This window comes from Archocentrus centrarchus, chromosome 19 (assembly GCF_007364275.1).
Source record: "Archocentrus centrarchus isolate MPI-CPG fArcCen1 chromosome 19, fArcCen1, whole genome shotgun sequence".
NCBI lineage: Eukaryota > Metazoa > Chordata > Actinopteri > Cichliformes > Cichlidae > Archocentrus > Archocentrus centrarchus.
In genome coordinates this window covers 8,230,884-8,254,509 of record NC_044364.1, presented here as the reverse complement: position 1 = coordinate 8,254,509, position 23,626 = coordinate 8,230,884, and the positions used below count along the sequence as shown (strand labels likewise).

The window sequence follows — 23,626 nt, the reverse complement described above, 5'->3', positions numbered from 1 at the left end:
TCTCCATCATCCACTTTGATCAACACATACACACACAATTACACCATACTGTACCAGGGCAGAGCTTCTCTGAACTTGCAAAAATGAAGTTGGTAAAAACTTAAATGTGCTTCTGTAGGTCAGACATGAAGTGCTGAGATGACAGGTCTTCAGTCCATTAGTGGCCTTGTCTTCTCCCATCTTGTCAGCCACTACTGTCATTCACCAGATTTAGGTCTTTTCTTGGCACAGCTGCTCTTAAGACAAGTTGCTTAAACATAACATTAGATGACAAGCTAGTTTTTATTGAGGACACAATCTATTACAGTTATATTTTCCCTAAGCATATTACTTCACTACTCTGTGACTATACTGTAGATAAAAAGATTGTCAATTAACAAAGTGGGCACAGAGAAGGAGTCATAGTGTGTGATATTTACCATTTATATATATTCCTCAATAGAGAGCCAAGATATGATTTACAGCACATGATTTTGGACCAATTATTTGATTTTACTTGCTAAAGTATTATTATCTGATTTACTTTTATAACGTTAACACTGTCTAGACATGCCTATTACTGTTGCTCAGATATTAGCCATAAGACATGTTGGAGAGGCTAACAGAGCTTCAGCTGCTGGTTTGCTCTTAATGGCTGTCAAAAGTGCCACATTTTTTTATGTTTGCTATGTAGTCTAGACTGCACAGTAGCATCCATGCTGACAAAAGTTCACTGAGGTAAAGCAAATGTTGCTTCTCAGTAAAAAAAAAAAATCTGTCATTATCTCCTCACTCCTATGTCTGTCAAACCACCTTTGAGGCTTACACGAACAAAATGTAGAAAGATTTCCAGTAGCTGTTAACGATACAGCTGAAAATGATAGTAAATAGCATTAGATGTATTTTAAGAACTGTAAATCAGTCTCAGTATTGACAAAAATATTCAGTAAGTCAAGTTTTATAATGAAAAGTTATATTAAAGATGCCAAACTACACAAGAACTGGATTAAAAAAACAGTGGCAAGAGGTCTGATGGAGTGATTAAAAATTTGAAATCTTTGTTTCATCCATTTATCAGAAAATGGATGGATGGATGGTTCAAATGATAGTCAATATACACAGAGGAGGTCAGGAGAGAGGTACAACAGTGAGTGTCTACAGCCATCTATAAAACATGGTCTAGAGGCTGGTGCTGGAGATCTTGTCAAAATTGACTGAATTACAATATGGTCAAATATTGATCTACCGTGCAATACCATCTGGAAAGTGCGTGACTGCAAGCAGCTTCACTCTTCAGTATGGGAATGATCCCAAACACACTGCCAGTGCAGTGAAAGCATACCTGGAAAGAAAAACACACAATGGAACACAATGGATTGGCGTCCACAGAGCACAAACCTAAAGATTATTGAAAGCGGTATCAAGCAATCTTGACTGAGAACGGAACAAAAGGCAGCCAACACTCCTGAGCTATTCCTGAATACAACTTAAAGAAATAGAAAGACGCCTAAGAGAGTTCAGGCTGCTATGAAGAATAAAGGTGGTCATACCAAATATTGACTTACAAGCTTGTTAGAATTCTGTTTTTGCCTTGTATCCTGTTTTTTCCATGTGTGTTTGCACCTGTTTCAGTAACTAGCTGCACCTACTCCCCAGTTTCCTAGTAAAACATAAAGAATATATAAAAATGAGGGGTGGCTCAAGACTTTTTCACAATACTACAAAGTTGGATGATTCTGCTTAGGTTTTCTGTATTTTTAAGGTTCTTCTCAGTGTTCATTATCATTTTAACCTACTCCATCACTGCTGTTAGCCATAAAAGCAGTGATGCCCATTATGGACATTTTTAGTATTATGTGGGTTTGAAAGGGATCTGGTTCATTATTGTATCACAGTTTGGGTGTTTTTGTCTTTTAACACAATTTGTTGATTTGCTTGGTAGTGGGGGGAACTATACTGAAGTTCATTTGGTGGATTTTTAAATCAGTTTCTGTTTTCATATACTTGAATCAAATCTGTATTTTTTTTGTGGTAGGCTGCTTTAAAATTGAATTTTCAAAAGCTGTTCTGCTCTCTCTTTTGTCTCTGTGTAGTCATTTTCTGCTGTGAAAATGGAACCCAACTCCCCCTCTTTCTTGTAATAGGCTCATCTTTCCTTCTCTTTCTGCTCCCTCTATCTCTCATGAGTCTGAATAAAGCAACTAATGGTGCATAGAAATGGTGGCTGCACAGCCACGTCTATAGACTCTTTCTGTTATGTGGTGCAATATGTAAGTGAAAATACACATTTACTAGAATGACAGGAACTCATTCCTGTTTCTGATTCATTTATTGCAAAGCACCATCAGAGCTTAATGATCAATATGGGGACTGCAGAATGGCTGTTACGTACAGTGGGTTGTTGGTGTGTTCGACATTTTTCCTTTTACAAAAAAATTAAACCCATATATCTTTAAGAATGTAGATATTAGAATACATTTTACAGTAATGTAAGTGACATATCATTAGGAGATTTAATGATTGCTGGAGGTCCTATACTGCCTTTTGAATTACCAATTTGTGGGCTTTACAGCCTTTGTAAAATCAGGACTGGATACTCTAAGTTATCATTGTGTTGATAATGACAACCACCAAATGTGTCTGCATGTTCTCAGGTGTATATCCGCATCCTGGACAATGAGTGGAATGTGTACAGGCGTTACACCGAGTTCAGGGAGCTCCACAATCATCTGAGATCACAGTTTCCACAGGTGGACACCTTCAACTTCCCACCCAAGAAAGCCATAGGGAACAAGGTGAGCTGGTAGTAAATATGTTCGTCTCACCCTTAGTCACCTTAGCCTTCTCTTTGTCTCTCAGTTTCTCACTTCAGTAATGTCAAATAATGTGCCCCAACCTGCCAATAAGACAAGCTGTTTGGTAGCTTCAGTGTGGTATGTGTTTGTGAAATTATGAGCTGAAATGTCCAATTTATCTTGGTTAATCACTGCTACGTTGGGCCCACCTCTGGTAAAATTGTCATTCTAATCTGTCCATAACCTTTTGAGCAATCCTGCTAACAGACAGACAAACACATAACCTTGTCGGCTGTGGTGCTTCTAAAGCATGGAAGATTGTGTAGCAGATACTCCCAACGCAACCTAATACAGAAACATGCTGCAAATGCTCACAGCAGAACCACACAAGAAAGTACAACAAATGAAGCAAAACCAAATAGAAGAACACAATATAATCCTAAACCAATTCACTTTGAATGCAGGAAGCGCTGCTACTGAAATATATTTCAAACCAGATATTGCGGATTGAACCTTATAAAAGAGGTCTTTCCTTGCATAATGTTCATAATTTTTTTTTTTTTAAATCCCAGACTGTAAAAACTGATTGCAGCCTTTTAAGATGGTGAGCTTTGTAGGGGGTGGGGGGAGCAACTCTAACAACCCTATCAGTTTATCATGCCTCCACTTTCACCAGTTTCAACTGCTTGCCTGGGTTCTCAAGTCCTGTTTTCCTTTCTAGTTGGAGAGCCCCCACCTTTCTCCTCATCTTACCATTCCCCCTGCTCCTTTTCATCCTGTTCTCCACTGTCGCTCTACAACCTTTGGGGGATAATTTGGCTCTGACCCCAATTCTGTGGCTGGTTGGATTTAGTGCCGCCACAGCCAAAAGATGCGGTCTGACTTCCCACCTTCAAAGACACTGCACTTTCATGGTTAGAAAGTGGACTGAACGCTGTGTTGGAGGCACTGCAAATGTGAGAAGAAGTAGGAGAGGCTATCAAAGTGTGTGTGTCTGTCTCCGTTATGATGTGGTATCATGTGGAAGTGCATGTGTCTCTCAAAAGCCTGGACAGTTGGTGTCATCGTGTTCTGGAAAGCTCTTTGAAAGCCCATTACAGTGCAGTCTGTATGAATTATTGGTTTTTACCATCTCCTGGAAGTAGCCCATCATGACAGAAAAAGTAGTCTTGGTTTTGTTACTCTCTGAGCACATTTCAAAGCAGGGGCACCATTTTCTGCTGGAAGGGAAAACAAAAAAAAACAAAAAAACAACATATTTCCCCAAAAAAGTTTGGATGCTCTGTTATACGTCAAGAAAACAGAATGCAATGATTTGCATATTGTTTATTACCTGTATTTAAAATGAAAATGGCACACTAGTAGAAGCAGATTTATTTATTTATTTATTTTCATGTGCTGATTGTGAATTTGATGCCAGCAACAAAAAAAAGAGTTGGGACAGAGCATATGTTTCGCTCTCTGTTCCCAAACAAACTGTAAAATTACATTCTGGAAATCATGAACTCGTAGTCCTTTAGGCTAAAGAGGAGCTAGCCCATTCACTTGGTATCAGCACACAAATGCCAGCAGTAGTGATGGAATGGGAGGGTGTTATTGCATATGTGTAAAGACTTTATCAGCACTGAAGGTTTTGAAGCAACACGCTCTGCAATCTAGGCAGAATTTGAAGGAAATGCAGTGAGTACTAAAGCAAGACGATGCTAAACCTCGTTCTGCATGTATTCCAACAGCATGGCTCCTTAAGTGAGAGTGCAGGTGCTAAACTGGCCTGGCTGCAGTCCAGCCCTTTTACCCATTAAATTTTGTACATTAAACATACAAAAATAACAGGAGACTCCAAACTGAAGCTTAATTCTCATAATAAAGAAGATCCAATATTTTGCTTTCTAAACTCCAGCATTTTCTTCCCTCTGTTCCCAAAGTGATGCAACACAGTGGGAAAGATGACCGTGTCCCATGCTTAAAAATCGAGGCCAGAGGTCATGGCCTTTGGTCCAGACTAAAATCAAGTGCAGGAGCAAGTGGAGGGATTTCTAACTTAAAAATGTGATAAATATCAGATGGTTGTTAGTTTGGTGTTTGTGTATGTGAGCAAAGCATAGATTTCTTTCTGAAAAGGAAAGCTGTACAGAAAAAAAGGTGTGTGTGAGTGCATGTAGTCTGTATATGGTATTTTTATGTGTATTTTTTGTGTATGTGTGCCTGTGTACCTGGTTGTCTTAGTAATCAGCAAGCCTGCTGTGTTGAGTTTCCCTGTTATTTTAGTCCAGTGAGTGTTTGTTTCAGACTCTCTAAAAGTACTTTGTAAGTGAAGCACAGAGCAGCGCTGCTTTTGAAAACAGGAATGTAGTATACAGCACATTTAAAAGAAACTGTTTTTTTTTTTTTTTTTTTTTTTTAAAAAGGCAGTTTAACTTATGGATAAAACATATGACTTGTATTTATTTTGTCGTTAATGAAAAAAGAGCAAATGAATTGAAAAAGAATTTAATATGTATCTAGAACCTGTATTAATAGCCAGCTACTGTAGCTAGCAGAAACACGACTTGAACTCTTATGGTGGACCGAGGCGAGGTAGATGGAAGAAAGAAAAAAACAAGTGAAATTTGTTTTGGAAGTCATGGACACTCCACCTCTGGGCGAAAGGAAATTGTAAAGCTAGCTGAAATGCTAAAGTGAAATAAATGATTTATTTGGGAGACATTCATTTAAAACGTAATAATTTAACCCTCAGAGGTCATCACTGGTGATTATCCTAACTGTGTTGTCAGACTATGTAATTTTAGTTTATTAAAAAAAAAAATTGTTCTCCCAGATTTTGGCAATCAGGAGATAAAAAAAAAATCAATCTAAGCCACATCCACTGTAATTGGGAAAATTGGGGAAAATTGCCTTTATGGCTCATTTTTAGGAAAGTTTTTTTTTTTTTTTGATCGCTTTTATCCTCTGATAAAGCATTTCTATCATGATGGGAGTGATCTTTTCCTGCATGACAGTGCTCCTATCCACAGGGCACAAGCTGTCACAGAATAGTCATTCCAGTCACAATTGAACACCCATGGCAGACTGTCGCTTTGCCCTCCAGAAAAGTTCCACAGGCTCGAAGAATCAGTGCCAAGGTGTATGAAAACAGTTTTGGATGCATGTGGAGGCACCTGACTCTTAGACGCCTCATTTTTCCTTTAATTTGTCTCCTGTCTGTTTACAGTGCCAATTCTTGATTGAAATCTGTGTGGACAAAAGCTGTTGCTGTGTTAAATATTCTTTGCCAGTCCATCTGTTTTTTGTTATTGTCTGTTGTGCTTTCAGTCTGATTTAAGGTTTCCACCATCACAGACACACTTTGCAAATCCAAAGCTGACTTTGATACTCTCTCACACACACACACACACACACACACACACTATTATATCCAGCTAATGATGGAGAAATGTTAATGTTAGCAAAAGGGTACGTGGTGTGTTGTGAGAGAGAGAGAGAGAGACCTTCAAAAGCTCTTTATCTGCACCGTGAATATGCACGCTGCTGTGGTTCGCTCTAAGGATGAAACACACCAGCTGTCAGTGAAGATCAGGTAGCAGAGGAGATGGGTGAGTACACACCCCTTACTAACTGTATTACATGCCACGTACTCTGTGTTTCTTGCCTGTTAACATGAGCGCACATAAACACATGCAGCGACGCTTCCCGAAATGATTGACAGTTCAGAGAGACACGTTTCTGAAGTTGTCAAAGAGCATCAGCTATGCTATAGAATTATGTTGCTGGGAAACTTATGGAATGTTTGACATATACCAATATCATGTAACAGCTAACCTACACACACACACACACACACACACACACACACACCCATACATTAGTGAGGTCATTCAACATTTGACTGACTTCTTGGGCAGGTATAAATCCTGCACTCTGATTGGACGTTTTATGTAATCTGCACACCCTGTTTGGATTCTTCACTACTGCAGTGCAGAAACATGTAGAAAAAGTCTGCACCTCACATCCTTTTTTAGGCAGTTTTATAAGTTATTTTTAAGTTTTTTAAAATTAAACGTGATGCACTGGCTGTTCCTGACCAATTTCTTGCTGCAGATGGGTCATTGTTCTCTGACATAATCACTTTAAAGATTCACTATAAATAGAAGGTCACTTGATGAATATCTCTTTCCTCACTAAATTGGTTACTCTAAAGGTGACTCTTTGGAGCAATTTTAAATGTAAATCTTAGAACTTTTTGAAATTTGAGCTCAAGCTGATTTTGTGATTTTTGCATCTCTGCTTTAAGAAGGTCACAAGGAAACACAGGATTAATGTTGCCTTAGGCCAGTGATTCTCAAAGTAAAAGTCCTGTGGTAGATTGTTACATTTAAGTTGCATGGCTCTAACTCAAGGTCTGTTTTTATTTTTGTAACTTAGAAATTGTGTGACAGATGAGATGGTATGAATGGGAAACAGATGCAGAAGTAAAACATAGTGATGTTTCTTCTGTAGGAATCAAACCTACTCAGTGGCTCATTTAAGAACTAAGTTTGTTTCAGGATTTTTCTCTGTAAAGTTTTTTTTTGGTGTCTTTAGGAGGTCACTGAATATGGCAAGCATCAATTAAAACTCATCTAAATTTAAATGTTCAGGGCATCATTGTCTTTATAGTCAAAAACCACAGCCAGTGGTAGTTTGGTCTCCCCCATAGTGGTGTTAGTTTGGGGCTTATCATAGTCTCTGTATCATCATTTTCATCTGCATCTGTCTTTCTTTACTGACCAGCTGCTTAACTAAATAAAACAGAAGATGTTACATGCATGCATGCTGTCTGCCTATGACAGCTCTTAAACAGCTGATTTGTCAGGGGCCAGCCCACGCATACAAGCTAAATGTTCCTGATTCGTGTCTGTCGAGTCCCTCCCTCCTGTTAACGTTGAGGCACAGAGGCGGCAGAATGATGACATCAAAGAGACGTTGTCACACCCCGGAGTCCAGCTGTCCATTTTTTTTTCTCTGATTTTGTGCCTCTTTTTTTCCCTGTTGTCTTCCCTTAATGTCAGTTTCTCTCCTCTGCTCATTTGTATCGCTGCCCCCCCCCCCCCCCCCCCCCCCCCCCCCGGCTCACTCAAGTCACTCACTTGCTCTTAGATTTGATCAAATTAATCTTAGTACAGCTTTTTTCCTGTCTTTTGCTTTTCAAAGCCATAAATGGAGCTGTGTCTTTTGTTTTCCAGAGGTTGAAGGAGAGGCAAGGTGTGAAATATTTTCTCTCTTTCTTACCTATGAAAATTTCTACTGCAGATGAGGACAGAAAACAGGTCTGATAATTGTCAGGGTCTTGCATTAATAGCAGGCTAGTTCCCTTGTAGTCAGTGAGCATTAGCAAAGTGGTAAGAGAGCGATAGAAGTCGGTAGTCACTTTTAATCCTACAGTCTGTCAAGATGTGCACACAGCATTACATTGGTGATTAGCAATTAGAAAGTGTAACAGTATCTCTAAAGTGTAACTTAACTGCTCCTGAAAATCTTAGTGTTGGTTATATTCACTGATTTTAATTCTAACCTTGTTGCAGTATAAACATGTGTCCTCCAAGATGAAGCAGTGTACTCTGATGTATTTTATATGGACTGCTATTGATTAATGGCACTAAATCACCTATGGGGTGATTGGTGATCTCTGTTGATGCTAAACATATTCAGCCTTAAATCTAAAGCTTCAAGTTACAGTTGTGAAGTTACAGTTGTGAAGTCACAGTTGACGCTAGGTTTTGAGATAAAAAAAAAAAAAAAAAAACAGCCAAGTCACGAGCTTTGTTCATTTATAGTAGTGTAATATTTAGAAAAGCTGTCTGACATTTATTCAAGCGTGTGAACAGTGATCAAAATCCTGACTGAAACGTAGTCATACCAGGAAGAAATGGCACTTACACAAGTACCATGTGCCGTTGGTGGCGGTTGTCCCATCTGTGCATATAGAGACAAAAAGAGAGCCAAGGCTGCCCTAATTAATTAATCAGAAACCACAAAGTGAATTATTAACAAGTCTTAGTATGTTGTGCTCACATATTATGCAATATACATGTTATATTCTTTTAATTATAACAAAGGAGGCATTGTGAAGGTCTTGTATGAGCGTTCCTGAATTGCATGTGATGTTTTATGCATGATCCGGACCCGTAGATGTGAGAGCGTTTAAACAAGGCATCAAGCGAGCAGCCTCTTCAGCCCCACTGTGGGTCCAGTGTGGGCTGACTTTGTGGAACATTTTGACCTTGTTTTGTTGCCAGCATGTACCAGTGCTGTCCATTCTCTTAATTCAAGTGGACTGCAGGCTAAATGAGAGCTCAGGTTGAGGTTCCTCTTTAATGTGATGACTAAGGATAGCTTATTATTATTATTTCACCTGAGTAGGTAGTGGTGAAAAACTTTATTTTTTTTTAGGAAATACCTACTAGACACCAAGTGCCAGATACAGTGTTTAAATGTTTACCCTCTGCTTCTAATAATTATGCGAATTGCTGAGAGAGAAAATGGCAAGCATTGCCTCAGGCTTCCTTCTTATAAAGTCCATAAATCTGCCCTTCCTCTCTTTTCAAAGGAAAGAAAAAAGGCCACAGCAGGAATTTATTTCATTGTAAACACAGTAATTCGAAATTCTCAAGCAGGATCGAAGTCTTGGTCAAAGGCATTGATTTTATCTTGGGGGTTAGAATGGGTTGATACCATAGGGTGTAATCACTTTGGAACGAGTTTTTTTGTTGCCAGGCAACATTCCGTTGTTCCCACTATCTATTTAGAGTTTTTTCCCCTCCCTCCTCCAGACTTGAATACCGAAAAGCTGGCTGCAAATTCACTGAGTACTTGTGGAGACCCTGACGCATATGTGACTACTTTACACTTCTGTTCCATTGGCAGCTCCTGTCTCCTGCTTATCTGTCCCTCTGGGAGGTGACATTTAGTTGTGCTGTGTGTACATATGTGTGCTGTACATTCAGCTTTTCCGTCTGTCATTACATGACCATCTCATAATCCCACATCGGGTCTTGTTCCGCTGACAAAACCACACGAGTAAACCTATGATGCTGATAAATAACCGATAAGACTCATCTGTTGTTTTTTTTATCATGACACAGTCAAGGTAGACTGTGTACAGCAGTGTTAATGTGTAGATGTGTGGTGAGAGGACCCAAATGCAAATATTGTTTACGTCCATACAGTGATCAACAGTATGTTAATTTAAAGTGGTTTGCTAAATATCTTTCTAACCTGTCTGCTGTTAATAATTATATAAATATTTCACATATAAAAATGAATTTATTATTGAAATTTATTGTGCACAGTATTGCAGTGGTTAGCACCATTGCCTCACAGCAAGAAGGTCCTGGGTTTGAATTCACCGGCCGGCTGGGGGCCTTTCTGTGTGGAGATTGCATGTTCTCCACGTGCCTGTTCTGTTCGGGTACTCCAGCTTCCTCCTACAGTACAAAGATGCATATAAGGTTAATTGGAGATTCTAAATTGGTGTTAATGTGAGTGTGTCAGACCTGTTTTCTGACTTCTGAATGCTTAAGTTAGTCTTGTGACAGACTAGCAGCATCTCCAGGGTGTGTCCCACACCTCGCCCTATGACAGCTAGGAGAGGCTCCAGCACAACTGTGGCCATGAAATGGATAAGTGGAGGAAAATAGATGGCTAAATTAATTTAAAGTCCTTACACATGTAGTCAGGGTTGACAAAATGTCAAATTATCAAAAGATGTATTTTCACAGAAGAAAGCAAAAATAATAACTTTAGCTTTATCCAGAGGCGGCTTATTTTGGCAACTAGCTTTCCTTTGATGTACCTCTTTCGCTGTGGCTTTTCAGTTAGCATTTTCAGCACATACAGCGCTGTGGTTATGGTGAAATCAGGTTTTACATTCTACCATATAGAGACATGGCACTCAGAATCCTGAATAGCAATTTGTGAGATAATTCTGTAGTGTTAAAAAGATGAGGACTGTCTTTCATTTGCCCCCAAAGAGCCAATTAACAGCCAAAGCAGGAAATATAGGGGCCAGTCATGGTGCTGCACTGATTTCTTTGCACAGTTGAGGTTTACAGTAGTTTTAGCTGTGCATTGGTAGGTATAGCTACTTATAGTAGAAATGATACAGTATATGTATGTAGTTTGTATGTCTTTATGATAAGTCAAGACTTATTTAGGCTGCACATTATATGAGTATAGCAGTGTGGTTGAAAAAGGAAAGTGGGAGCAAGTAAAGCGCAGTGTTATGATAGCAGGAGGTAAGAGGACAGATTTTTGAGGACAGAATCTGCCTTGCACCAGCATCAGTATGCCACAGTAGTTTCCGCTCTGCCCTCTTGAACAAGAGACAGCACCTGGCCTCTCTCTTCAAACCTCCTCTGTTTTTCCACAAGAGGATGAATCTGTCATGATGTCCATTAGTGTTATTACTGCTCTGACATCCGTGAAAGCAAGCAGGGTGTCCCTTGTTGTGTTGACATAGCATGAAACCCGTGCTGGCATGCACAGCCTAATCTGACACATCAGATTTACCCGCTCTTACCCCGTTCTCCTTTACCCAGCATGCAGCAGAGTTTAGTTATCCACTCCTACTCTTCTAAACTTACAATACTTATCTACTACTTGGGGCTACAGTGAACCATTTTAAAGGTTCTCTCTAGCAGCTGCCCTGCATATCACCTACCTACCTTTTGTAGGTTCAGACTGGCAAAATGTGAAAATACTGTACCAAATGCAGCTAATATCCCTCCATAAAGGACGTTTCTGGTCACAACATTTCACACGGTTTACATTTTATGCAGTGATTCACACAGTTACCAACTCAGCACACAGGAAAAACTGATGATGATTTTCTTTAAATTGTTTTACATTAATGCATTACTTGAATATATCCTGCCTGTATGAAATGTGCAATGTAGAGTACTATTCAAACAGTACCTTTGCCTAACATTTGCATCCACACCTGATAGATGAATCAGGGGTGACTCTGGGTTCAGCATCTTGCCCAAGGATACTTTAACATCCAGACTGGAGAAGCCAGGGAATCGATCGACTCTATCTCCTAAACCACAGCCGCTCCATCAGGTGTTATCTGACCTTTAACATGTACACTAAACATGTTTTACAAGGTCATCCCCTGCACATGCAAATAAGAAAAACCTGGACTCAGTTCACTAAACTGTTCTACATTTGCATTCTTTTGGAATTCACAGTAATAATTGAAAAACCCAGTCATTTCATTATTGAACAATTTCAAATAAAGTATAGAAATATAGAATAAAAATATAATCAAAAAGTAAATAAAAGATATTTTAAAAGTTTGAGAGTGCCTCTCACGTTCAAAGTCCAAGCTGAGTCGGTTCCATTTTTGAATATTAAATCAGTACTATCTATTAAAAAGAATTTAAATTAGTGTGTGTTAACATTTTGCCAAAGCAGTTATTCACAGTGTTTCAACTTTCACGTCCTGTTACCAAACATCCATTCTGATTGCTGCAGCTGAGCCACTGCTGTGCACAAATGTGTGCATCATGTGTAGGGATCCGCACTGCAAGATTAGTGCTTTAGGGTGTGTTGTGGGTTAAACTGATTTGATTTGACATTGTAGATTGAAAGAAAAAAAGCAATTCTTTTACTTTTACTATCAGTGTAAATGAATCCATTGTGAAGTATAGGTCTTAAAATGTGCGACTTTAGTGGGAACAGCACATCAATACTGGTGCACGTGTCCTGGTGAAAACGATGTAGCAGGGAGCTCTTCCCCTGGTAGAGCAGACGCACCAAGTACTGAAAGGTGAAATCCTTACTCCAGTGGCCCGGGTGTGAATCCCTCTCACCCTCTCTCCCCCCACTTTTCTGTCTGCTTTACACTGTCTTGTCGACATCAGGGACACTGTTTACAAAACTAGAAGTGATATAGTTCTCAGTGAGGTGTGGATTTGTTCCTGTGAAAGGAACATATCTTGAGTCACAGTTTGCCTGTAAGGCATCATGTCACAGGTGTACAATTACTTTAATATCTTAAAAAAAAACAAAAAAAACTGGAAGACACGAGAAATAGAGGGGAATAATAGTGCCTTATTTCTCTATTTCTGCATAGACAAATTTAAAGCCCAATTCCAAATGGATCCCAGATAATAACAATAACTAGGGATGTGTGCGACCAGCCGACTAATCGTCCCTATTGTCACTAGTCAGTACCAGACCTACTAGTCTGTTAGCCTAATTGTTAAGCTTTTAGTTGATGCCCAGTGCCGTAAATGGTTGTCCTAAATGCTACGCAGTGATCTGCCACACAACTACACCTGACATTGTTACAGAAAAATGCCTTAACTCTGTTAATCTTGGCCTGATATTTTTATTAGGTCCAGTAGTTTTACAGTGTAACCTGAAGCATCATTTCTTCTCATCCATTTCTGGCTACTTCCCCCAAGTTTGTACAAAGAAGTGAAAAAAAACTAGAGGGACAACTGTGTTTGCATCTTAAAAAAACTGACCACAGCAAAGAGTAGGACCGAGGAGGGAAAAAAAGTACAGTGTTCGTAATGCACAATGCCACATACAGTAGTTAAGCAGCATATAAAGTGTGATTCATTATTGAAGAATGCGATTACTGGTTTCAGATGCCTTGGTTTAGACAGTTTTTGTCCTAAAATTTAAATAGTCCTAAAAATTGAACTTCATACTGTATCTGAGTGTTTCTTAGTTTTAGATTACTCGGTTAGTCTAATTTTTTTCCTCGTTTAGTCGACTAAGAAATTAGTCACCAGGAACGTCCCTAGCAATAACCTATATTAGTCCTGTGTTACCACTTTAATTGTGAATTGTTTTTTGGAATTTTTATCACGTGCTGTATTTTCTTGATATAAAGTGCTGTTTTCCCATGGTTACATATTCAGCCTTTGTGTTAAAAACACTTAATTCTTCTTGTTCAAAAGAACCACATGCGTATTTCAAGGCATAACAATTAAATTCACATGCGTTTTGGGATTTGAGATCAAAAGAGAAGCAGTAGTTTTAAAAAAAAAAACAAAAAAAGGGAAATATTGGCCTCCTTCAGTGGCTGTTTGTTCCACTCCCAAGCACCACAGAGTAAAGCGGAGCATTGCCCAGGCTTTGTTCTGAGCCTTGCTGGATGCCGATTAGCCATGCTCACACTGGCCATGTGGCTCTGTGCCTCTGCCTTCAGAGTCGGTCAGTGGAAGCGGGTGTGAATGCTCATAGCGCTGTGCTTCATCAGAAATATCAGAACTGAAATGACCAAATAAACACAAATAATAAATGTGGTAATCCTTTAAAAAAAAAAAAAAAAAAATCCATGTTTTTTGGATTATGCAACATCTTTTGTCAGAGGAGATTAGAAAGGATTGGACAGCCTGGGCATTGGCAGAGAGTCAAGAGAGTGTTGTTGGTTTGTATGGACGCTAGAAAAACTGAAAGCCTTTAATCACAGGGGATACCTTTGAATGATCTGAATCTGGCACACCAGTCAGACATATTTCCAGTTACATGTCTGTAAGTCAAAATATGCAACTCCTTACCTTTCCATAGCAGTTTTCACTGCTCAGCTTGGCACTGCACAGTCTGCACACGGAAACCGCGGTTGTTCTACACACGTGAAAATGTGCGTACTTCCTGTCACCTCTACAGTTAAAAAGCAATCATTTTCTTGCTGGTGTTTAAATTTACCAAACTATTGTTACCTGACATCTTTATATTATGTTCACATCAATAAAAGTTTTAAAGAAATGTGCAAGATATATAGTATTTGTGCTTGTTTCTACAAAGAGGGCTTCTTTGTAGAAGACATTTCTTTTGTAGCACACTCTTTTCTTTGTGTGTTTATGCATTTTTTTCCCCTTAAACACAGAAATGTATAGGAAACCTTGAATTAAAGCCACACTTTGTTTTTATTTTGTGTGTATCTTGAGACATATGTACTGATAAAATATGTTTATTGTGATATCTTTTTCAGTGCTATGAGGAAATATAATCCTATCATACACAGTCATCAGTCCATGACTGTATATATTAAGGTGCAGCTTTAACCTCAGCATCAGCAAGTTTTTCTTCATCCTTCTTTGTTCTGTTTGGTTCCTTCTTTCTGCAGGATGCCAAGTTTGTGGAAGAAAGAAGGAAGCAGCTGCAGGGCTACCTTCGCATGGTGATGAACAAACTGATCCAGGCGCTGCCAGAGTTCACAGCCAGCCCCACCAAAGAGACACTGCTGCTGCTGCTGCCTTTCTGTCAGTAAGTGATCACACATGGGCGCATTAAAATCTGAATATTAGCTTAAATATACCATGTGCGGTTGTGTGCATAGGTGCAGTAGGTTCCGGAAAGGCATGCCAGCACATGTGTGGATGCATGGTTCCTGTCTGATAAAGATTGCTGCAGTATTACAGAAATTTGCAAGAGAATATTTTGCAAGAAATTTCCAAGCAGGAACACACAGGTGATTTGAGTGGGAGTAATGTAAATACTTTTCTTGTTTCCTTTACATAACAATTGCATTAGATTATAAATGTTAGCTTTTTGTCTACAGAAAACTCAAATATCATCCCCACTGTTACGTATTTAAAGAGTATATTATTATTTTACCACTGTTTGCACATACGACATCTTAAAAAAAAAAAATAGCAGCCAGATGGTTTGTGACATTTGCTTCTGTTTATTATTTCAGTGTAATATGCAACATTTTGTAGAAAGAATTATTTGTCACTACTGCTATGTGAGTAGTTTGTACAAGATACAAATGGGGAGACAGAATCCTGGAAGCCCCTTGAAAACAAACTTTCCCTGCCTTTAACACTCAAATTCGCACATGCAAAATACACAGTATGTTCCCTCTGTCACACATTCACACACACTCAAACTAGCAAGTGTGAAAATGTATGATGCCTCAGCTGCCCACCTACCGACCAGGCTACATTTCAAAATGAGATGTTCCAGTCATTTCCTGTCAATATTCACATCAGTTTCCACTTACTGCGATCAGCCATCATGCGTGACCTGTCACACCATCCGAGTGGAATGCCGTTTCTTCTCCTGAGACATAAGCATCATCTGGCAAAATGAAACATTTTTTCTTGTGTGGATGATATTGTTTTCACCTCAGGAGTGAGTCCATCTCTGTGTTTTGTATAACTACAGTGTGACATTACTTTCTGCTTGCTTAATTTCTCCTTGCCATTCAGTGTCTTGATATACATCTCAGTGCGTACACAGTTGAGGCATATCCTTGAGATTTTTTTTAATTTATTTATTTATTTTTATTTTCTGTGAATGGTGTTCAGAGAACATAGTAGGTTAATCATTAGAGTAGAAAGAGAAAAAAAATTGCTGACAAACTTGTTTTTGGTGGTGTTCAATCAGGTTTCTAGGCCAAAACTCTGGATTGCAGGGTGACCATAGTGGCACCATGGAAAATAGGCATATATAGCATGTTGCAGAGCAGCTGTGAATATGTTCCTTTAATGAAATTCAGCAGTGGCAGCAGAGAGAGTCGGTGGTTAAATAGCTGTTGTATTCTTGTTGTAATCTGTAGTGACACTGGAATTTTTACACACGACTCAGTGAAATTGTAGACGACACTTCATCAACCCAGATCAGCATACCACAATAATATTGGCTCATGTGGGTTTGAAAGGCAGTGTGCTTCTCAGCAGCCCTTGACAATGCCAGTTAAGAGGCCCTTTGGTGTTTTCATAATGTCTAACCTCTTCAGTGAGGGACGAGAACCTGAATAATCTAGTCACTATCCTGTTGACAGAGGGAGGGGTCAGAGGTGGAGGAGGTGCAAGGTTGAGTATTGCTTGGCCTTGAAAGAAACCGTACCTCACTTTATTATCTGACCACAGTGTCAGATAAAAACATTTCAACACAAACAGTAACCTTCACCCCTAAAGTAGCTCTGGATTGTTTACTTCACACTTTCAGATACTGAATGCATCTGTTAATGGCTGTTTTTTTTTTTTTTTTCTCTCTCTCTCTGTTAACTGTGGACTTCCAAGATACCAGCAGGTGTGGTGGCTGGCACATTTATGACACAATGGCAAACACCAAGGGTGGAGAGACATGAATGCAAGATAACAAATGTTTCAGTGTATTGAAAGAACACAAAAATCTGTGGGACCCGTAAAAAAAGACAGAGTGATAGAAAGCAGTTCAGAACCCAAGACCCTCTGCTGAGAGAGGCTCTTGGCTCAGTCAAAGCCAGAATTGATGAGACAACTCTTTCATGCTGATGCAGGGATTTCAGCACCTTATGAAAATACACTGTATTGCCAAAAGTATTCACTCACCCATCCAAATCATTGAATTCAGGTGTTCATATTACTTCCGTGGCCACAGGTGTATAAAACCAAGCATGTAGGCATGCAGACTGCTTCTACAAATATTTTGTGAAAGAATGGATCGCTCTCAGGAGCTCAATGAATTCCAGCGTGGGACCATGATAGGATGCCACCTGTGCAACAAGTCCTGTCATGAAATTTCCTCGCTACTAAATATTCCACAGTCAACTGTTAGTGGTATTATAGCAACAGGGGAGCAATTGGGAACTACAGCAACTCAGTCACGACGAGGCCATGTTAAAATCACAGAGCGGGGTCAGCGGATGCTGAGGCACATAGTGGGCAGAGGACACCAACTTTCTGCAGAGTCAATCACTTCACCTCCAAACTTCATGCGGCCTTCAGATTAGTTCAAGAACAGTGCATAGAGAGCTTCGTGGAATGGGTTCCATGGCTGAGCAGCTGCATCCAAGCGCAATTCAAAGCGTCAGATGCAGTGGTGTAAAGCATGCCGCCACTGGACTCTAGAGCAGTGGAGATTATGGTGTGGGGTTGTTTTTCAGGAGTTGGGCTTGGCCCCTTAGTTCCAGTGAAAGGAACTCTTAATGCTTCAACATACTTTGGACAATTTCAACTTTGTGGGAACAGTTTGTGGATGGCCCCTTCCTGTTCCAGCATGGCTGTGCACCAGTGCACAAAGCAAGGTTCATAAAGACATGGATGAGCGAGTTTGGTGTGGAAGAATTTGACTGGCCTGCACAGAGTCCTGACCTCAACCTAATGGAACACCTTTGGGATGAATTAGAGCAGAGACTGTGAGCCAGGCCTTCTCATCCAACATCAGTGTCTGACCTCACAAATGTGCTTCCGGAAGTAGAAAGAAGAGAGTTGGAAGTTGTTCCCACTACTTTGATTTTACTTTGCATTACTTTGACAAAAGCACTGACACTTACTGTAGCTATTTGATCACACCAATCTGTCACAGGATGAGATTTTAAGGTGAGAGTGGATGGCGTCTGTTTCCAGAGGCTCAAATGTGTCTCATGGGAAATACAGTACAAATAGGTAGTGGAAATGAATTTTATGATACACTTTGCGATGTAGTGTTTTTGTTTTCACTGCGCAGCACAATAAAATTAACATACAGTGTTCCTTGAGTAGTCATTCGAGGCAAGCTCCAGAAGCAAGTGCTTTCTGTGTTTTGATATGACTTGAAACTTTGGTTATAAAAGATTGAGATATTTTTTTTTTTTTAAAGAGAGTAGTTTTTAGAGGGGGGAAAAAAGTATCAGAAGTGATTCAATTCCCATAGACTTCCATGTTTAAATGCCCAAATTTACTACATTAAAAAGAATGTCTTCACTATATGCTACCAGAAAATGGGGTTCGTCTCTAACTCATCCATTTGGTATTTAGTTGAGGACAGTGGCCACTTGGATTGACAGATGTACCAAAAGAGGCAGGTGTTAGCCCACTGCTGTCGGCTGTTTCAATTCAGGTCACTGAATTTTCCCACTCTACCTTTTTTTTTGGAGCATTTTAATGGAATTTTCTGACAAGTAGTGTTTCTTGCTATGTGATACAGACCATATCAGACCAAGTAGATGAAATTTTAGCACTTTCTTAGCCTGTCATTTAGCACTAATGAGCAGGTATCTGTGCATTGCATTCACCCTAGGAACTGCCGTGCCGTTTTGTTGCCTCATTGGTGTATGTGAATATGTGCGATAGCCAAAAGGTAATAAAAAGTTCAACATGAACGTGTGTGTGAATGGGTGGATGTTGCTTGAGCGTAAAATGCTAAACAAGCCAGACAGTGTTGTACACATTTGTTTGTGCTTGATGGCCAACAGAAAACTGGGCCAAGATCTCTTTGTCTCTCTCCACACTCTGCACTGTAGTCTTGCATACTGTAATTTTCCTCACTTGTCTGGAACAGCGATGTGGTAACACCTCTTCCTAGATTTGCCACCACTTAGTATGCAGCTCAAACTCACCACTTTTACCATTTACTCAGAACACAGTACTCAGTCTGGGCTCTCGCCTTATTGACCTGCTGCATCGGGGGAAAAACAGTTTTGTAGACCTCACCTTTTTCCTCAGTGTTAAGCAGTTTCAGGCAGTTTGACCTAAAAAAAAAAAAAAAGAAGTATACGATCTTTTACAGTGGTGGGGCATTGTTTGTGTGTGCAGCAGAGAATAGATAATTATTCAAACTGTGCTGTTTATTATAACCTACCTTTGGGTTAGGCAATCGTTTTGTTGCGTGCTTGTATTTGTGTTCCTGTTTACTCTAATTAGGTTTCTCTTCATTCAAGTTATTAATATTCTAACAGTGCCTGGGAAAGTTATTATCCCGCACAAATCAATATCATGTCCAAATCGAGGACAAACACATGCTGAGAGGTAGGAAAAAAATCCATAGGCCTAATTAATTTGACACATTTTGCCATTTTACACAGTTTGCTATGAATAAATGAGGTGGCTTGCAGTTTCAACTCTGCATGCTGCACTCAATTTAGTATGATTTTTGCTGATAAAACTCCCCATCATATAATTTTTTTTTTTTTGCAATCTTTGTCAAATTCAAATAGTGTGATTGCGTTTGATTAAACCCGCCTGGTGAAGTGGAGGTCTGGGAATAAGTGGTACTTGAGCCACTGCTAAATGTGCATTTTGTGCCAGAGGGGGGGAAAAAAAATGTTCACCATATATTAAGAGATTTGAAGCAGTTCTCAGATTAACTGATCACACTGCACGCTAAAGCTGTCTGATCGTGATGGTTATGACACAGACACTTGTCAGTCATATGTTTTTCATGCTTGTTTGAATCTGAACTGATGCTTGCAGGGCTGTGCTGTTACTGTTCCTTCCATGTCTCTGTCATTTTTCTGTTAATATGAGAGGATTTTCGGCACTCCCAGCGTGCAACTTTTTTAGCCCCTGCTGCCTTCCATGCAAGCATATGTCTCACAGTAGCCAAAGTACTATGCCACGAGTGTATTATTTTTAGCCTGAATTGTTCAAGTGGGAATCAAAGTCCCTAACACTGGACAACTCAGATGTCCCATATATTCTTAATCATCGTTCTAGCAGCTGTGGTGAATCATTAAATGGAGCCATTTGGACATCAAGAATGAAAGGCATTCTTCTTTATTGAAACTTGAACAACTGAACCCACTGCTTATATTACAGAATCACTGTCATAGGCTGTATGAAAAAGATGAATATAGCATCCAGGTAACAGGTGAAACCAGTGCAGATAAACCTTAAACCTGCAGTCCTCATAATGGTTAGCAGGATGCTGCGAAAAAGACATCAATAAATACTCTTCTGATATGAGTTTATGGTCCCAACACTAGTGTCACGTTATTTAATAGATGCTAACTTTATGTAAACTGTGGTCCCATTTTTAGGGCAAAGCTGACAATAAACAAGGGTTTGCTTTAGGTTGTGGCTACTTTGCAGTTGACAGGTACCAAGGATATGAGCATGCAGCGTCCCTGATTTCTCACCTTTTGCTTGTTATATCGGGTTTCAAAAGACCTGGATGGCAAGATGCAGCCAAAATGCTGAATTATAGGCCTCCAAACATGTGCCAAAAACCCAGTAGATAACCTTTTGGGGCTATGTCTATTTTTTACACTTTATGGTCACAGCTTTATCACTAGCAGTAGTGAAAGGTGACTGACTTATGTACAGTATTTGAGAAATGATGACACATTTGCTGCACTTGCTGCTGGTTCTTTCTGAAAGACCCTTTAGGGATAAAATCTCTAGAAGAAGAGCGGGGGAACACAGGTACACAGAGAAAGCATTCAACTCCAGGCGTTCAGTCTCCTGCCTTTAATTTCCTTCTTTTGACAAGTGCCTCTCATTCATGCTCATCATTATCAGATAAGGCTCAGGGATCAGTGGCTTTTATAGGCTGTGTAGATTGGTGTCACTTTACCTAAGGTGGTGATGTCATCAACTGGCCAAAATTGTTTCCTCACAAGAAAAAAAAAAAAGAAGTTAAGCTTGTTATTATGCAATCAGAATTGACTGCAGTTTGATTCTAGCACAAGCTGTGGGTTTCTCGACATTGTTCATGCTGTAGCAGAATTTGATTCAGTCCATTTGAAAGGATATTGTCTTATTTTAGTGTTTAAGCTTTGGCATCAAAACCAAACACACTGGAGAAAAGTAAAAGAATTAAATAACTGAACCAATCAATCAGTCAGCAGTAAGCTAGCGTCAGATGCTCTGTGGGGTGAAAAGCTCTGCTCATGAATAGCATGTCCCTTGTGCAGTTTTTGCCTGTTTCTGTCCTGGATGACATCAGGCCTTAATAAATGTTCCCAACCTCTTACTGAAATATACAGATTAAGAATATAAGCAAACATGCCAAGGAGAGTATTTTTTGAGGAGAAATTATCTTTTTAGAACTTTCTGATCTTACTTTTTGTTTTCTCATCACACAACTGACTTGCTGGACTCAGTGGCTTTACAACACCAAAACAATTCTACATCTTGGCAGATGTAGTAATAGTAACTAAAGGGAAGCAAAGACTCAATTAGATACGCTTCCATTTTGCAACTCTATTAGCTGGTTTTCAAAGGAGAGAGGTTCTGTGGCAGAAGGGAAATGATGCATTTATGCCACCAGATGCAGCATCAATGGTGTGTTTGAATAATAAACTTGGTAATAAACTTCAGCAGATGTTTGTTTAAACTCCATGTTTTTTTCTTCTCCTTCCTGCTGTTCTTTCTTATCTAGAGACTCGCCCCAAGCAAATGATGGTGGAGCCAAGACATCGCGGTCGAAAACTTCATCACGTTTCCCCAGAATGGGCCGCAGGAACACCCAGGAAGCCAGACATGAACCTCAGAGTGGTGACCTTTAACCCCAGAGCCTTTGAACTGAAATCTGTGCGTATGGTTGATGGGGACAATGGTGCAGTGCTGGTGGACTGTGAATCACAGGCTCGACATGTGAAAGGACATTCAGAGCATCTGATGGATGCTAAAGATGTTAGAGATAAAATGCCTCGGTCACCTAAACTTACACTGCAGGCAATTCCAGGAGAATATAAAAAGGTTTCTTTGTGGTGCCTGGCTAAGTAAGGGATGAATTACTCCCCTGAAACTGCCTATTAATGGACCCAATCAAATAGTGTCTTTTACCTCACTGAGAGACCAAAAGACTCTCTGCCAAGACTCTTTCTAAGACTCTATAAACTGCACATGGACTTGCCTGGAATCCTCTCTATTTTCTGAAACACACTGGGGACATGTTTTTCTTATTCTGCTAAGTTTTGTAGTGAAAGTGTTTCATGGTCACAGTGCCTACAGTGTTTGTAGCTGCATTCCTGCTCTGAGTAGGTAGGGATGGGTATACATGTGAAGAGCGGGAAAATTAAAGTCTTCTCTTGGAAATGAACTTTTTTTTTCCTTCAGCTTACGTCTCAGCATTATAGTGCCATTATACTTTTGGACAACACTGATTCACCATCAGTGGCGTGGACCACCAGGCAATGGGCATTCCTTCTTCCTGCTTCTGATATATTACTATGGCTTTTATAGAAAATCTGTGAAACATGTAACATATCTTAATGTTACCAGGGATTCAGTAATTATCAAAAAGGTCAGAAATTCCACATGTGAAAGGATTAGGTTTAAAAACTCCTGGTTAAATCAAAATATCAATAGGACTGTGAAAATATATGGTTGGGGTTTGACTTTCAAAAAGAAAAAGAAAAATCATAAGCCTCCCTTTTCCCTCCCCCTCATAAGTTGTGAATAGCCTCTTGTGAAGAAAGACCATAAGTGAGTGTAAATTCACATGTCCTCAAAAATATTATATCACACAGTTGTCTTAGTTCAGTTGATGACTTTGATTTACAGTTATAAGAAAAAGATTGTGAACCCTTTGGGATAACCAGGATTGTGGATTGCCACTTTTTATGAATAATAAATGCAGGTCATTCCAAAGGATTCGTAAAACTTTCCCTGCGTACACTATATGGACAAAAGTTTTGGGCCACATTTTTAAATTCAGGTGTTTTCAGTCTCATTGCCACAGGTGTTTAAAATCAGTCACCTAGCCATGCAGTCTGCCGTTACAAATATTTGTGAAAGAATGAGCTCACTGAATTCCAGTGTGGTGCTATAATTGGAGAAATGTATTATGTAATGTATTGTGAGAATTCATCACTCTTTGATCTTTCACCATTAACTTTAAGTGGTATAATAACAAAGTGGAAACATTTTGGAAGCACAGCAGCTCAAGCCATGAAGTGGCAGACAGCATGTAGCGGGGGGGGGGGGGGGTCGCAGAGTGCTGAGGCGCATGGTTCATAAAAGTCACCGGTGCTCTGCTGACTCAATAACTGCAGAGCTCCAAACCTACTCTGGCATTAACATCAGCGCAGAAACTGTGTACCGGGAGCTTCATGGCATGGGTTTCCATGGCTGAGCAGCTCCTGTAGGTATAATGTGTAGGTGGCTCAGTACTTTTGTCCATATAATGAATGTGTAATATCAATTTGTGTCATAAATATT

At 39.6% G+C, this 23,626-nt stretch overlaps 1 protein-coding gene across 2 annotated transcripts in view; it reads left to right on the top strand.

Annotated features, from left to right (window-relative positions):
* Positions 1–23,377, top strand: part of snx29 (sorting nexin 29) — a 143,103-nt gene extending 119,726 nt beyond the window's left edge. For both annotated transcript variants that reach the window (XM_030755025.1, XM_030755026.1), the window contains exons 19-21: positions 2,634–2,774; positions 14,899–15,038; positions 21,843–23,377. In XM_030755025.1, the coding sequence (XP_030610885.1) occupies positions 2,634–2,774; positions 14,899–15,038; positions 21,843–21,969 (408 nt within the window). In that variant the 3' untranslated portion in view covers positions 21,970–23,377. The remainder of the gene's footprint in view (positions 1–2,633; positions 2,775–14,898; positions 15,039–21,842) is intronic.
* The last annotated feature ends 249 nt before the right edge of the window (positions 23,378–23,626 follow it).